A 17,373-nucleotide genomic window follows, 5' to 3' on the forward strand; every position below is an offset into this window, starting at 1 on the left:
GCACACCGTTATTTAGTCTACACACTGAGTAGGCCGGATTGGACTATTTCAAGGGTTTGATGTCTTGTTTGTGGAACTTATTTTTTGTTACAAGTTTGATTTCAAACTAGTTTATGTTTTAAATTTCAGGCTGAAGCACTGAAAGCATCCTCCTTAGCTCGGCCAAAGAAAGTCCGCTAAATGCAGTTGTTTGGTTGTTTTGCGTCGTGTTCACTCACTGCGCCGTGGTTTGTTGAACCTTTAAGCTTTGATGGCATTTTAACGAGTTCCTCTTTTCTCCGTCGTGGACGCGTGGGTCGGTATCCTGAATGTGGATGTGGCTGCGCATGCGTGTGTTTGCTCAGTGGCGCGTGCTGCCCTGTGCTGATGGGAAGCATAGGCGCCTCATTAACATACAGCTGCAAGTTCCCCTCTGCAGCCTCCAACATGTAGGCAATGTCCCGTATAGGATTTCAGATGTTGTCCCCATTCCACCTTGTTCTTTACACCGCATTGTCATTTTACTGCGGGAGTATTTGAGTACATAGACATTTTTTTATAATCAGGATTACAATAAGTTTACCTACATAAATATTTTCAACAGATTTGACGCTATTACTGTGCTCTATGTAAAATACACAGTAACAAAACATTTCTTTAATCTGTTTGGATCAACTTCCGGGATGGAATATTCAGATTTTTTATTTTTATTTTTTTGAGTGGGGTTTTAATATGCCCAAAGCATCCCATACTGAGATTTTTCCAATCTCTTCGAGTCAAATATTAACCATGTTACCAGGGGGACGTGTGGAGCAGTTAGTCATTATGCAGTGATTAGACGACCTCTGTCCCGGCTGTAGACACGCAGCACCTCCTATAAAACTTCCAAATGACTGATTGGCTCCATGTGCTTTCACAACTAACGCTAATTTTAAAGAGGAATACGACATGACTGTAATTGGTGTTCACTACAGGTCCACCTTGAATGCACTGTCAATCAATTATTGTAATGGATTAGCCGAGGTCCTATTTTGGCAGGTTGTAATCTGATAGAGGGTTCTTTCAGCACCATGGAGAGAGCCAGCAAGGGACCCAGATTTAATCAGCCTGGCCGTGGACGCAGCACACACGGGACTTCAGCCTTTGTCCTGGGGTGAGCACACACCAGTAAGAGAACAATGTCAGACACGACAAAAGTAACACCATGTAATCAAGGCATTTTGTTTAACGTTCAATGGAGTAATGATGAAATACACATACACGCAAATATGTAAACTGTTTTATGAAATTTTATGACACGCCCACAAAAATACACATTGTATTACTTTTGTTTAACAGTGTGCTTTACTAGACACTATCGTTGTCACATATACATTTCTGCTTACTAAATCTCGGTATGATATTATCACTATATACATCTCACGTTACGATATTTATTGTGATATTTTGGAGAGGCTGATATAATTATAGATACAACACTCTTTTTTTGGTGTGAATTATTTCCGTCATAGTCCAGAGAATTCAAGTAAAAAACACATTTCTTCATGTTGTTTAGACTGAAATGAATTATGGGATATGTAGTTTCCGATGTTTATAAGCTGTTGCTACTATAAAACCATGCATTTAAGCAAAGGAACTTGTGATTCGATATATTGTGAGACTTTGATGATACGATATCACAATGTTTTGGTTATTGTTACATTTCTAAACTTCAGTGTCGACTACTTCAGTTGATCTTGTTTTGTTATTTATGTATTTTCAGTGTTCTTGGATCAAATTTGGGTAAAAAAAAACAACAACACAAAAACCACCACCCACACACATGTATATATATAACCATATCAGATTTTAATGTAGAGACAGTATTTAGCCTAAATCTGCACATAAAAGCAGCTGCGTAGAAGAGAGGGGGCTCAGACTGCCACGTGGTTAAAATAGCTGTTTGGCCCTGATCATGATGTCTAGACTTTAAAGTGTACTTTTAAGAGTGCATTTGTCCAGGGGAGTGGGAGTAACTCTGGGATGGGACTAATAGAGGTTAGCATCAGACGGCCCTGATTGTCAGTTTAATGTCCCCCTGAGGACAATAGCGGCTGAGCTTGGTATTTTGGAATGAAATGTGCGCTCATCAAATATATTTTTCATAAAGTTAAAGTTTTAATAGTGGAAGTTTTAAATTAAATTAAGAAAATACAGAAAAAGAAGCACAAGAAACAAGACATTTAAACATTACAGAAGTTGAAACTTTTTTTTTTATTGGGTCAATTTGCAGCACTACAAAACAAAAACAACAGACCACAACTACATGGATCATGACACAAAGGGTCCAAGCTAAAGCAAAAGTACCAAACCCTATTAAACTTAAACAATAACAGAATTCCAAGAAAGAAAAGATAGAAAGATAGCAGCGCATGAACAACAAGTTTGCATTTACAACTGTACATATAAGAGACAAAATATGAATGAAAACAAACAAAATTTAAGGCATAATTCATTCATTGCACAGCTTTCAAAACATAACAAAACATAAATGAAGATAAGAACTAAGAAAAAAAAGTGATTGTATTTCTCTTAGAGGGGTTAGTTTATGAAACAACCTGAGTGATGAGTATAAATCATTATGTTTTTTTACAAGTTGAAACTTTTTAATATTTCTCCCCAAAGTTTTATTTAACAATTGATTTGCATGATATGGCATTTGCATACAAGCTGTTGTCACACATTTTACAAAGACAGTGCATTCGCATGAGCTGACTGAGGATCGATTTGAAAAAACATGATGAGAATAATCACATTTCCATTTGTATATCCACCTTGTCCTTTTTCCTCCTTATGTCATAGGTCTATAAACAGATCAGTGGCTTCAAAGGCACATTACATCTAAATGCCTTCTTTGGTGATCTATGGTGCTTCTGTATTCCAGTGCCTTTGGTCCCTGGGGCACGGTTAGCTCTAATTTACTCATCAAAAACATCAGAGCATCTCTTCGTCATCTCTGCAGTCCGTTGGTTGTTTTTGGGGCGGGGTCCTCTGTGAGAAAGCATGCCCTGGAATGTTAAACACTCATTCACCTCTGGGGGCTGCCGAGGTGGATAAAGTGATTGTTCTATCTAAAGGCTGATTAAAACGGCTGTGGTCTGTCTCTTCCCCCTCCTGCGCTCACCTCTGACGTCCATCACATTCATTTCTGTATTCATGAGCACGTATCCGGCAGGGGGAAAAGCAGGAGCGGATGCCGTATTACTGTTAATAAGAGCAGCGGGCTACCACATTGGCCGCTACAGGTTTCCCCCACTGGTCCTGCTCATTCAATTACTTGACGAGAGTTCTCCGAGGCACAGCTGCACTATGGGGGTGAAGAGCGGTAAATTGAGGTACATTCATTCATTCTCATAGACACACATGCACACAGCCTGAGATACAAATGGAACAGGCAAGTACAGTATACAGACAAGATAGTACACAGGCTGGGCTGCCATTTAGTGCAACAACATTTTAAGCAACAGACATAACAACTCTGCATTATCACAAATGATTAGAACTAAAGGTTAGCCTAATATATTCTGAAAGTGTATTGCAATATGTATTTTGTTGTGATTTTCTCTCTATTTGGAGGTAAATGAACATGTTAACATTTAGATTTTGTTCATTTTATTTTTATTTTTAGTTTTGTAACATGTCCTCTGTAATGGACACTGGGGACATTTTGATGTTAAAGCCATGTGAAGTTAACCTAACAAAAACAAAAATTTTTATGACTAACATCTCTGACAAGCTTCTACAGTCGCCTCAAAATGTTTTTAGACTCCCTTTTAATTTATTTTATTTTTTTTTCATATTGCAGCCACAAACTAGCTCCTATTGAGTTCATTTTTTATTCTGGACAAGATAGCAGAGAGGGGGACTTGCAGTTCTGACTTGGACTTAAGTCAGACTTGAATCATTATTTCTAGAAGTTGACTTGATAAAATGGACTAAGGCTTGGGACTTGACTTGGACTTGAGGCCTGTGAAATGAGAAGACTTGATGCTTCTGTTAAAAAAAAATACATTTTTTTTAGAAAATATTGTAAAGAGAAAACTCTTTACAGTTGATAAATACGGCGCTCAATTTTACAGGGACAAACTGGAACATGTCCCTCCCACTTCTGTTTTTTTACTTTGGATGTAACTGAAGTACTGTGATGTGGTATCCTCAAATGTACAACAGTAATATACTGTACAACAGTAATATACAGTACAATAAAGTAAAACAGAGAGAACTACAAAGAACTACAAAGAACATGACCCTTCATGACAAAATAATTGTTATTTAGCACTTTCAAGTCTGAATTCTTTCTATTCTGATCATAATAATTCACAGTAAGATCTTGACAAGACATTTCTTATATAAATATAAAATTCTTGTATAAATATTCAATGTACAATGTACTTTAAAAATCATATAATCTGCAAAAATCTAAGATACATTTGCTTTAAATACTTGAAATGACCTGAAGCTCAAAGCAGACGACTTGGACTTATGGGCCAGAGGCCAGAGGCTTGAGACTCAAATTGGACTTGCCTGTATTTGATTTGGGACTTGACTCGGACTTGAAGTCAAAGACTTGAGACTTACTTGAGAGCAGAGGAACCTTGTCTCCCGATTAAGAGTCTAAAAAATCTCAAAACACTCAAAAGATCAACTGGTTAACTCAATGTCCACTGTAAAGGACACAAATAAATGGGCCAGGTCTTAGGAGGATATTATATGGTAGTAGTTTGTAGTTTTAGGCCAGCATTGATTGGAATATAATCAAATGAAACCATGACAAAATCTAAAAGTATAATTTGTTACACATTAGTACTTCAATATATTTTTTGTTGCATGTTTGTGGAATTACAGAACCCTAGATACACATCTCCAAGTAAGAAAAAATTAAATCATGCTCATAAGAGGCTGTGGATGAGGTCAGTGCTATCTTGATGGAAGCGGAGACATCAGTTGTTTCATCAATGGGAAGAAAAATGGCCTGTGGCAAACCTAATGAGCCCTATCTTTAATCCCGCAATGCTGCTCAATCTCTCCTTTAAAATATCAGTCAGCGTAAATCACACAATCTTCTAAGGGAAAACACAGGAACACTCATCAATAGTATTTTCATTCAACTTCAGATTTGTAGAAGCATCATTTTTGTTGTGGACATACTGTTTGCTGTCCATGGTCCTGAAATTATACCAGCACTGACTTTGTTACACAGTCAACAAACAGCCACTGCTACTGATTGTATTGGAAACTGGTAGAATTTGACAGAGGCGGGACCAAGTCATCATTTTGCAAGTCTCAAGTCTTTGACCTCAAGTCCGAGTCAAGTCCCAAGTCAAATACAGGCAAGTCCAAGTCAAGTCTCAAGTCACTGACCCATAAGTCCATGTCAAGTCAAAGTTGTCTGATTTGAGCTTCAAGTCTTTAAACCAAAGTACCAAATGTAGCTTAGATTTTTGCAGTTTATATGACTTTTAAGATAAATTGTACTTATAAAATCATAGTATATTTATATATGAGTATTTATAGAGTATATAAGAGTTGTAGAAATGCAAATTTTTCTTCCTGACTGTGTGAATCATTACAGTCAGAATAGAAAGAATTCAGATTTAAAAGTGCATCTAAAGTCTTCTCAAGTTCGAGTCATGTCCCAAGTCCATTTTACCAAGTCAATCCCCAAGTCCTAGAAATAGTGACACAAGTCTGACTCAAGTCCAAGTCACAATTTCCAATGGAATTTGATGATGTTTAATGGATGATAGGGTATGTAACACTAGATGTTTTGTGAAGAAATATCCAAACTGGTTCCACAGATTTGCCATTTAATATTAATCTCATAATCTTTCATTTCAACAGACCAACAATCACATATCTAGAGTTGAATATTGGCACCACTTTCTGAAGCTTTTACAAAAACATAATTTCACTGACAGAGAAGATTCACAGTAGAATTTGTTTCATATGAATACAAAATCTGAAAAACAGTTATTGAACGCAAACCAAGTCACAAAATCTGCAATCTTATTATACCATAAATCTGATCTGTTCTCCAACTATAGGGATTCTTAAATGTTGCTTTAATGTAAACTCAACCTATTACCAACCAAACGCTCAACTCTATTCACTTCAATTGCATTTTAGTTTTTCTACTATTGAAGTACATCTTTAACGTGAGTGCAATAAGCAAACTGCCTTTTCCTGACCTTTGATATAGGAATGTCAAATTTTCCAAAACAAAGACATCCCTGGATTGGTCCACTCTTCATTAGTTGGCATGATTTGCATTCTTTGATAATTGCGCTGCTTCCTTGATTATTAAATGATCACCCTAATTAGGCCGCATAATAGGGTTAATCAGACTCCGCTCATCGCACTTATTACTATTCCTGCAAAAATGAAGGAAAACGATACCCTACTTGATTAATTATATCGGCCTTTTCATCAGCAGCGCTACCATTCCCCCCTCTGAAATTAATATCATGTTGTAAATGGAAGGAAGGAGCTGGCCGGACACAGACAGATGAAAGATTTCACTCAAATTAATTAAGCGCTAATTATGCAGCAGGAGTTGGGAGCAGTTTGCATAATGAGCAGTATCAAAAGAGATCAGTGGCAGAGAGGAGCTGTGGAGTTTTCTATAAGGCCTTGTGATGCAGTGTAGTTCATCAAGAGCCTGGAGGAGAAGAGGCTTGGAGCACTTGGGCATCGTGAGCCGGACGAGTGCTTTGTTTGGTTTGTCAACAGCCTTCAGAGCACAGGCTTTCTCACTTGTGCCACAAAAGTGTATTATTCCACCCTGCGTCCCACTTGGGCAGGGATTTTACATTTGTCCCGTGAGTTGGGAACCGACTTCTTTTTTTAAATTTAAATATTCACTATTTTTTTGTGTTCTAAGAAGTTAACAAAAAACATAAAAAAATAAAAGCAAAACAGTGAGAATTCAAAATACAAAAACTCAAAAGCAAAGAGTTCAACACAAAAACAATTGTAGCTCTATACAAAACAAAGCTATACCCCAAAACCCTGCAACTTCAGCTTCTTTTTTGGGTAGGTCGCATAGTAACTAGCCCTACGTCTACACCCTACACTTTCACTCATATCTGAGAGACCAAAGGGAAGTCTCATAGCATAGATCTTTTCTGCTATTACCCGTTTTATAAAGCCTGAGTGAGTAAAATAATACCTATTGGGCATAATATATCCCCCATTGTAAATTCACGGCTCTAACTAAAGGTAGTTAGATCAGAATGTATAGCTTGAACTGGTTGCCAACAACCTGCATCCCCACCCCAGGGAGCAGTAAAGAGCTCATTACCTCCCACTCTGATTCTTGCAGTGGTCTGGGACTGTCTGCGTGCAGAGAGAAAAAGGATTAAAGACATGAAATGCTGTATGCCTTAATCGGCTGTTTAATCAAAGCCACTGTGTAGTATACGGAGTCGAGCAGTGATGATTTGTGCTATATTCACTGCAATCACGCATGGGCTAATCAGCAGACCCAAGTCCACACTGGTCTTCAGACGCTCTGAGGGGAATTACAAAGACTATGATTAGTTAATCAAATGAAGCACCCACTGCCCTTTCTTTATTTGTGTATACACCTGATCTAAATGGAAATTGTATAGTGGAGCCACTTCCAGGAGGATACATCTACATGTGAATGATCCTCCTTCAGTCCATGGCGCTGAATGCAGAATAAGATCTTTCACTCCAAATCATCCTGTTACGGCATTGTGGGGACTTTTACATCTATGAATGATATTTGTTGTCAATGCCCATGTGAATGATGCAATCACTCTGTCTGCTGTGGAGTAAATCAGAAAACACTAGACTGGCGCCCTTCAAACAGGCAGCACATGATGATAGGAGGCAGAATGTCAAGACTATTATTCTCAGAGAGGAGTGAGCAGACGACCTGTGGACCAAAAACGCAACAGAGCAGCTTTTATTATATTATTATTTTATAGTGATGAGACAAAACATGAGATCGGGTCCAGGAGAACAAGATCAGATTTTGACACAATTTATAAGAAATAAATTATGCAGCTCATCAAGTCACAATTTTGATTTATGTGTAATAGTTTAGCTGTCATTGCCACACTGCTTTTTGGAACTACAGCTTCTTATGAGGTGTAACTCAACAAAATGAACTCTTTTTCGTCTTAAGCACATATAACTTGGTTTACATTTTGAGTTTGATTTCCAGAAGTGTACAGAATCTTGCAGGACAAGATCTTATTCCATCTGTATTATATTAACTTTGAAGTATTAAGTATTTCATCTTGAGTGACTTTTGCTTCCAGATATCTTGTTTCTGTCATTGCTGCGACAATAGTTAAAGAGAAAAGAATATTCCTCCATTGGTTTGAGATGACTTCCTTCCAGGGGCTGCAGACTTGACCCCCTCGCCTGTCCTAAACCTCTATTATGTGCCAGTGACAGCAGTGCTTTGGGAGGCTGGGACCCCCCCTTATGAAGGCTACAGGGTCGTGGCCATCCCAATCCATCTCTGTCTGCCCCGGGATTGATTGTGATTCAGCGCGCAGGGCAGGAGATGGTGGGGTTCTTTTGGGATGAGCAATAGGTGGAGCCCTTTGGCTCCCAGCACATGGCAGGCAGAGGCCGGCTTGTGCTGAGGGGTCACAGGCAGCTGGTGGTGGGGGTGGGACAGGGACAGAATGCATCAGATAGAAGGTGTCCCAAATAAAAGACAAAATAAAGGCTGAGTCTATCACTTTGGGTCATCCATCACGCATTCAGATGTGGGGTATAGTGTAGCAGTGTGGGTGTTCAGAGGAATGGAGCAAATGACAGTGAAATGATGGAGTTTATAGACCCTTTAAAATGTCATCAGAATGTTCAAAATGTCTGAATGGAGGCAGCTGGGGGTAACAATGAAGTAGTCCAAAAACATTTTCAACAGTTAACTCATATCAGATTGAAATGCAAAGGATTTAAAATATAACAAAAAGTAAGCAACAATTGTGGATTTCCATGGTACAAATTTTGTTGAAATGGCATTATATTCCACTTCACTTTTGGCTCCAGTTATCTCCAGTCACCTCCTTAAGTCGTTGATATAAACCCAAAAGGTCTATATCAACATCAACTGCACACTGAACTAGTATGACAATCCAACTCCAGTGTCATAATGTTCACATTATACAGAGAATTTAAAATACAGGTGATGAGTGAACACTTTGCAAACTGCACTAAGAATTTTAATGTACAGTTTTATTTGCAAGCTGAACAAATCGGACAATGAAATAATAATGTCACTCACAAATATAAGATTCAGTGCAATAAGATCAGTCCAACATGTGGAGACACTGGTGTGATTGTCTTTTAAAAACATAAATGTTTGTTGTTTTGTATTGTTACTGTCCTTGTCTGTTTTAAAAATGGACCATGAGTCCAGAATAAAGATGACATCTGAAAGAGCAATAAGTCATTTAATTTATATAAAATGTTTGTATCTATCTCAACTAATGTTGCTGCAGACCTGCTGTTATAAAAGTAAAGGAGATCATTATCAGCATAATTATCATTCAGTGTTCACTGAGAAAGAAAAAGGCCATATTTTTGCGAATTTGAAACATTTAATGATTGTGAATGATTGGGGACAAGACTTTTTATTCAGTCCAGATATTAAGCAAATTGGCTTAATTGTTTTGTTTTATTTTCAAATACTGATTTAGAAAATAATGAAATATCCAGGTAGTGTGCAAGGACAGAAGAGAACAGCTTGCTTTTTCATAATAAAATAATCTTTAAATCTCTTTAGGCGCACAGGTCTTTTCTCTTGATTCTGTCTGATTCCCAGTTGTGGTTCAGAAGCTGGCTGCTCTTGTTAAGCCTGGCCTTGGTCATGCTCCACTGGTCTGCTCCGCCAGCTTAACTCCATAATCAACCTAAGGGGCTTCATTTTGCGCCATTTATTTTCATTCTGGGAGACAGGTGGGATAATGCTGTGTAAATATGTGCCATAAATTTCATAATTATTTTGAAAATACATTTTACATTTACGTATATGTGAAATGTGTGAAAAAAGAAACCTTGGTGTCAATCAGAGGAAGTTGATTTAGTCTGGTGAATATGTAGCCAGTAACCTGATCCCCTGTTGACAGAGCAGGGACAGGTGCTCCGGACAAACTAATCCATACGTGCATGCTAGCCACTGGTCATCCATTAGGCCAGATTGATTCTGAGCTTTAAAAGAGTCCTCCTCAACCATCCCAGGCCCGCTTTAAACCTTGCTGTTGCCATGATACCAAATTGCAGAATTTCAAGATGGCCTGCCCTGGAAAGTGAAAGGAATGTCCAGTGTTTGCCGAACCAATAGTAGAAACATTTGATCACAAGAGAACATTTTCAAAAGTCATATTGGCTTGACAATAGAGGTAATTATTATAGTTCATCAAGTATGTTTCTACTGCATCAAAACACACTATTCTGAAATGGCAGCATGATGATAGAAAATTGTGATGGCTCCTACTCCTCTTTAATAGCCACATATAGGCTATAATAAATAGGCCAGAATTCACATTGATTCAGTGTTATTACATTCCATCCCCTGAACCAAAATGAAATGCCAAATAAAGGTTTACAGGATGGGGCCAGACATCTGCTGCGCTCTGATTGGTTCAGACACCGGCGCTCGTCTCACCTGTTTTCCACAGCCCCGCGCATGGTAAACAGCCTTAGTGAGGGCTGCGGGGAGAAGAGCCCATCTGGTCAGCAGCATTAACAACCATCTCTTTAACAATAGCTTCCAGGAAAAGGAGAAGGGCACAACAGGCCGTATCAGCCAATAAAAACAAGCTATGCATGACATTTAGCGCCTGATGCAGGGCTTTGCTGTGTACAGGTTACCTACTGTCCGCATCAACCCCACGTAATAAAAGAGGAAGCAATTTCCCAGAGAAAAGGGACAGCCGTGTGTAAAGCTCACTGGTTGATCTCATAATTTCTGTGTAAAAATGTTGACGAGTATGAGGCAGGAAGGTCTGAAGGGAGTCATTTTCATGGTTGTTTCCTCCAGAAACAAACGCTACTTTTTGGGCTGGACCATGAGAGTTATGTGGGGGCTATCACATCCATAGGGCAGGTAAAGACATTTTCCCCCAAAATAAATAAATAAATAATCAATGATTTAGCCACACAAACCTTGCGGCGACTAAACCAGGGGCCCACCACTGAGTGTCGACTTTTGCAAAGCTACTGCAAGTGGTCACTGACTAAACAGTGCCCTCTTGTGTTCTGAACAGAAGGTAACACAACAACCTTCAACTTTTGGCTTAGCACACAATGGTTGTACTGGCTAGGCTCTTACTTTGACTGGGAGCAAGTTTTGTCTTGTGAAAATAATAACAATAAAAAGCCATCACCTGCAAATTCAATGATTTCTACAATATTTGCGAATGCTTTCTCTCTAAAAAGTAGAAAACAAGAGCATCAGATGTGAGCTATAGTGAGACAAAGAGATGTGAGAGCTGAGGTTTGGGGTGGAGGCTGTACAGCCAGTACTGGCCTCTCTACAGCTGCTGGCTCTAATGAGCATAATTACCCTGGTAATAACATTAGCCTATCTGAGGGAATGGAGGGGAAGGACAAGTGGTTGTGTTTGCGAGCGTGTGTGTGTGTGTGTGTGTGTGTGTGTGTGTGTGTGTGTGTGTGTGTGTGTGTGTGTGTGTGTGTGTGTGTGTGTGAGCGTGTGTGTGAGAGTGCATGTGTATGTGTCCGTGCTATCTCACTAGCGGTCTCGTTCCCTGGATCTCAATATCTCTTTGTTAGCCCACAATAATTGTATTTGGGCCTCATATCCGCCATATCAGATTCGAGTTTGTACAAGGTAATTAGCAGAGGAAGGGAAGCCTCCACACCAGGAGGACAAATGCCCCCATGACATCATCCTGGCTCCCCTCAGCATCAGAAGCCTTTCTTCTCTTGCTCTCATTCAGACACACTTAAAATGCTCTGAATGGGGCCAAAGCGTAATGGCAGGTGAAGGATGATGACATTGAAATGGAGGAGATTTAGGATTAATAAGATAAAGAAAAATGGCTACATGGGCAAGAGATAAGGCCGATAAGGGTCTGGGGAAGTGACTTGAGATGAGATGGAGGAGCTGTGTTTCGCCGCAGGCCTGTAATCTCCAATCAGCTTTGACTAACAGGCAGCAGGGGAAAGTTCCTCAGTGTTAATGCAGCGCGCTATTGAGACGGAGGCAGCTGGGAGCCGAGGATGAGGGGAGGATTAAATGGCACTCAGGTAGAGAGAGAGATGAAGGGACTCAGATGGAGATCCAGGGATGACGGCCACACCCTCGTGTGCTCCCAGCTACTCACTTTTCAACAAATTCAATTCAGCATAGACTTGTGACGCATGAGGTGTCAGCCATCAGGTCTAGTTTAATGTAGTTGTGGAGATAGTATTACCTTCAATGTGTTCTAAAATCAGCATTTAACATTTTCTAAAAACACAAATTTGACAACTCACTCATCATCTACCAATGTTAAGTGGCTCACATAATAATATGTGACTATGACGTTATGAACTAGATAAATAATTCACCCACTGATATACAAGGTGTGTAAAGTTGCATAATATTTATAATGGGCTTAGTTGTGTTGTGTCTTGTTGGCAAAAATACTGCTTTACTGCTTTTCTTTATATCTGTATCTGTATCTGCATTTACATTTTCTTTGAATTCCAAATCCTGCCTGATCCTTAATGATCTTTGTTGATCCTTCCTCTTAAATATGACAGTTCTACCCCTGGGGCCGACCAGCTTTTCTCTCTGGTAAATGTCCTCAAACCAGTGCTCCAAGTAATCTCCAGATTTCATCCATCTCTTGTGCTTTGTGCAAATGATCCACCTCCGCATGTCCATTTACTGGCACAGACCCTGGAGACATTCATCAGAAAGTGTTTTTGTGAAGCTACTGACATTTAGATGACAAATAATAACACTATAATGAGTCGGTGTATAATTGTTATTAAAATATGTCAGCTGCAAAGCCCATTTGGATAAACTGTGGTGATCCAGACTGTTTAAAGTCAAGATAGTTAAATTAAGGCTTTAGATTTTTTTATTGTTGCCGTGGAAACCTTGTAAAAGCCTCTACAACAGTCAAAAGACTCACTAATAAGATAATCGCTGGGGCCTTTGATAGTATTGGCACCTGATAGCTCTTAAACAGTGAATGAATAAGCTTATAAAATATATGAGTTTACAGAAATGGGCTTGTGTGAGTTCTCATTGGTCAGTTTCTGCAGCTCTCCACTTGGAGCCTGTGCCTGGCGCTCACATGTGGGTTGTGGCTCTTTGGCATTTCCCTGTGGCGCACTCGGCCTCCTCCGGCCTCATCTGGGTCACACTCATGTCTCTCTGCATTTGCACACTGCTCACACTCCCCCTCACAGGGCTCATGGGCTGTGGTTGTTAGGCAGAGGCAGAGACCAGAGGTGATGTGGAAAACAACTTGTACCCATTATTTATTATATGTTTTGCCCACTGACATAGGCCACATCTACCTATGGACTCCACTCTATGTGGATTAGCAGATATGGTGACATTTATGCAGTGTTTCTCAAATGTATTATATTAAAGCAAGAAAAGGTTTGTATTTTTGAACACCACCAAAATCAAGTCAGGCGGAGGCCTTAATTGGTCTAAACAGGTCTAAAATAGAAACCATGATCCAGGACATGGGGTAGCACAAAGGAAGTTAAAATGTATGCACAAAAAATAATTCCAAAAGAAAAAATAAATCTAAATCACTGACTGGTAGACATAGTAATAGCCTAGTCTATGTCTTTTTGAGATCTGGACCTATAAACTTATGAAAGCTGTACACAAAAGTTCACACTGTGTGCCTATAGAGTGTGTATACTACAGGCTAAGCTACTGAATTTATAGTAATGTTCAAATGTGCATTAAAATGTCCTTCCTTTACATTAGGCCATCCTCACAATGATCCCTCTGTTGAAATGTGTGATGAAGGCGTGGCTTGATCCTAGACTGACGTCAGACGTCCACGTAGTACAAACCCTGCTGATCTGTGAGATGCTCGGTTATACAACAGTATGTTCCGGTAAATATTTTAAAATCCAACAACATTTTATATTTTTAAAGGCACTTGCAGATTTATATCTCATTTTTACTTTAATAAATCATTGATTTTAAAGAAATCCAGCCATACTTTTGGTCTACTCTTAATGATGTAGTTATTTGCAGTAGGGTTTGTTTCACACTTTAACTTTGAAAGTCCCTCTACAGGAAATACAAATACGGATGCACAACCAGGACAATCTCCACTTTATACGGGAAGTACTGCAATGTTTGAAGCAAAGAGCATAGAGTGGAAAACTTCACTTGAGGACTAACAGGTTTTTAAACCTTATCGCGTACACTACTATCCACAATATCCGGAAAATTAACTTCTTTCATCGTGCTTTTTGGTAAGGACACTTAGACTACAGCAATGTAATTTATTTACCTGTTAACTGATAATGCTGTAGTAACATAGCCACCTAAATAAAATGTTGTAGGTTATTTCATATGACACTGTACATTTAGCCATTTCTATCATCCAAGATGATAAACTAGCCCTATATATTATAAACTAGTAACAGTGTATTATTTAATACGAGCCTTGAAACATTTTAATAAAGCTTTTTATCGGTTTGAATGATGATATCACTGCAGAGATAACAGCAGCCTTAAATGAAAATACTTGGCTGAGGAGAGACTACTATTGTTATATGAGGCTATTGTGATTTCAAAGAATGGCTCGACAGGTTATGAATGTATGGTGACGTGTGTAAGGTGTGTTTCAGTAGGATATTTAGAGCCATCAAAGTTACTTTACTTTGTCTAATAATAACTAAACTCTCATATTGTGTCTTGTCACTCTCAAGGTAACAGATATAAAAATGTCAGAAAAGGTTCTAGTCACTGGTGGAGCGGGCTATATTGGCAGTCACTGTGTTGTAGAGCTGATTGAAGCTGGATTCATTCCTGTAGTAGTGGATAATTTCAGTAACGCAGTACGAGGTAATATATTTTTCATATCACATGATAGAATTGCGATGTCATCATTACAAACAACCTCTCATTTCTCCTTGCGCTCTTATGTACACATCCTATTGGGAAAGAAGGGGACAGGGGCATGCCAGAGAGCATTAACCGGATTGAAAAGCTTTTGGACACCAGGATTGAATTTCATGAGCTGGACCTTCTTGACCGACCTGGTTTGGAGAAACTTTTTAAAAAGGTCCGCTGTCTTAATAATTTCCATAATAATTGTGTATGTTTAAATAGAAAAATAACTTATGTACAAAATCTCTTTGCAGCACTCTTTCAGTGCTGTGATGCACTTTGCAGGCCTGAAGGCAGTTGGAGAATCTGTGGAGCAGCCTTTACGGTACTACAGGGTCAACCTCACTGCCTCAATGAACCTACTGGAGGTTAGTTCAAACTAGTATTGTCTGGTGTTCACTGCATGAAATTCTTCAGCATGATGTTTCTGTTCACTATTTTGCTTGCCTTTTAATATATATTCAGTTTGCATGTTACATCGTTGCCATGTAGACTAATAACAGTTGCTAAAGTACTAACGTGGTGATGTGTGCTTTGGAGAGATCCCTAACTGGCTGCTCACTGTAAATGTGTCTGTGTATGCATGTGCGCTAGGTGATGCAGGCTCACAACGTACACAATCTGGTCTTCAGCAGCTCAGCCACAGTGTATGGAGATCCACAGCATCTGCCTATAGATGAGGAGCACCCTGTGGGAGGCTGCACCAACCCTTATGGCAAAACCAAGTACTTTATTGAAGAGATGATCAAGGACCATTGTAAAGCTGAGAAGGTAAAAATAGAGAAAAGGATGTACAAAGGTATAAATGAATGAGGTTTTTACTGTTGACTACGCTCAGGGCTGGAACGCTGTGCTGTTGCGGTATTTTAACCCAATTGGAGCACATTCCTCAGGACTTATTGGGGAGGATCCTCAGGGCATCCCGAACAATCTTCTGCCATATGTTGCACAGGTACCATCTCTTTCCACACACACAAAATGCTAATATGTTTCAACATCTTTGAGTGTTTTGAAAAGCAGTATATAAATTAAATGTAAAAAAAAAATGCTGTGTTTTGTGTAATAGTTTTGCTTCTGCTTTTCTCTACATCATAGGTTGCAATTGGAAGAAGAAAGTGCCTTAATGTGTTTGGAAATGACTATGACACCGTGGATGGAACTGGTATGTTTTTATCTTATGCACAAGATAGTCCCAGAACGTCAGCATGGTTTTCAAAAAGACCTTTTCTCTCTCTTCTGTTCAGGTGTTCGAGACTATATCCATGTGGTAGATCTTGCAAAAGGGCACATAGCAGCTCTAAATAGGCTAAAGGATAATTGTGGGTGTAAGGTATGTTTTTTAAAGGACATGTAATGATATTATTATTATTAGAAAGACTTGTTTATAAGTGTTTCTGCCCATAGGTTTATAATTTGGGGACAGGAATGGGTTACTCTGTGCTTCAAATGGTCAAAGCTATGGAAAAAGCTTCAGGAAAAGAGGTACAATATATTAGGAAAAAAATTATACACATTTCATTCAATGACTTTTACTAATGCTATTTTGAGTATTGTGTGTGTACTTTCTTCAGATTGTATATAAGATTGCACCACGCAGAAGTGGAGATATTGCTTCCTGCTATGCAGACCCTCGTCTGGCTGAAAAGGAGCTGGGATGGAAAGCTCAATTTGACCTAGAGAGAATGTGTAAGAAATATAACCAGTATCATATTAATGCAGAGTTGGCTTACACCAAGCTCTCTGCACCAAAAGATAACATTTTAACTCCAGGTTTATGCTATAACCTTTGTTTTCTTTGTTTGTTTTCTTTTCTTTCTTTTTTTTTTTAGGTGAGGACCTGTGGCGCTGGCAGTCCATGAACCCCACTGGATTTTCAAATGGCACAGCCTCCTGATTTTTTCTTTTGTCATTTGATTTAGCAGAAAGAAAGAGAAAACAAATGACCATTCTTTTTTTCTTTTTCTTTTTTTAAGATAAAATCCATAAAGTTAGCTATTTTAGACATAAATGTGTAATTTGTAGTGTTTTATATCAAACATTTGTCATATAAATCATTTCATCTAATTCTAAATATAATGGTAATACAAAAAAAAAAAAAAAACATGAAATAAATTACTTTTAAAAGAAAACTGATGCACTTATTTAGACTGTAGATATTAAAGTGTGAGGGAAGATCTCCTCCTGCATACGCTACCACCCTAATGTAAAAGAGTATTGCAAACTGATCTGTATTCTGTAAGACAGCCCGTTCCTTCCACGCACATATC

General features: G+C 38.8%; 1 protein-coding gene across 2 annotated transcripts; it reads left to right on the top strand.

Annotated features, from left to right (window-relative positions):
- The first annotated feature begins 14,310 nt into the window (after window positions 1-14,310).
- Window positions 14,311-17,076, top strand: gale (UDP-galactose-4-epimerase). Of its 2 annotated transcripts, none has more exons than XM_020919835.2 (11): window positions 14,311-14,466; window positions 14,926-15,061; window positions 15,163-15,281; window positions 15,361-15,474; window positions 15,701-15,877; window positions 15,945-16,058; window positions 16,202-16,268; window positions 16,351-16,436; window positions 16,511-16,588; window positions 16,678-16,792; window positions 16,936-17,076. In XM_020919835.2, the coding sequence occupies exons 2-11, from the start codon at window positions 14,941-14,943 to the stop codon at window positions 16,998-17,000; spliced, it is 1,056 nt and encodes a 351-aa protein (XP_020775494.1). In that variant the 5' UTR covers window positions 14,311-14,466; window positions 14,926-14,940; the 3' UTR covers window positions 17,001-17,076. The 2 variants fall into 2 exon arrangements, with proteins under 2 accessions (XP_020775494.1, XP_020775495.1); XM_020919836.2 differs by having other exon boundaries at window positions 15,166-15,281.
- Window positions 17,077-17,373: the final 297 nt, after the last annotated feature.

This window comes from Boleophthalmus pectinirostris, unplaced genomic scaffold (genome assembly GCF_026225935.1).
Source record: "Boleophthalmus pectinirostris isolate CB_2022bp ecotype Guang Dong unplaced genomic scaffold, ASM2622593v1 HiC_scaffold_10, whole genome shotgun sequence".
NCBI classification, from domain to species: Eukaryota; Metazoa; Chordata; class Actinopteri; order Gobiiformes; family Gobiidae; genus Boleophthalmus; species Boleophthalmus pectinirostris.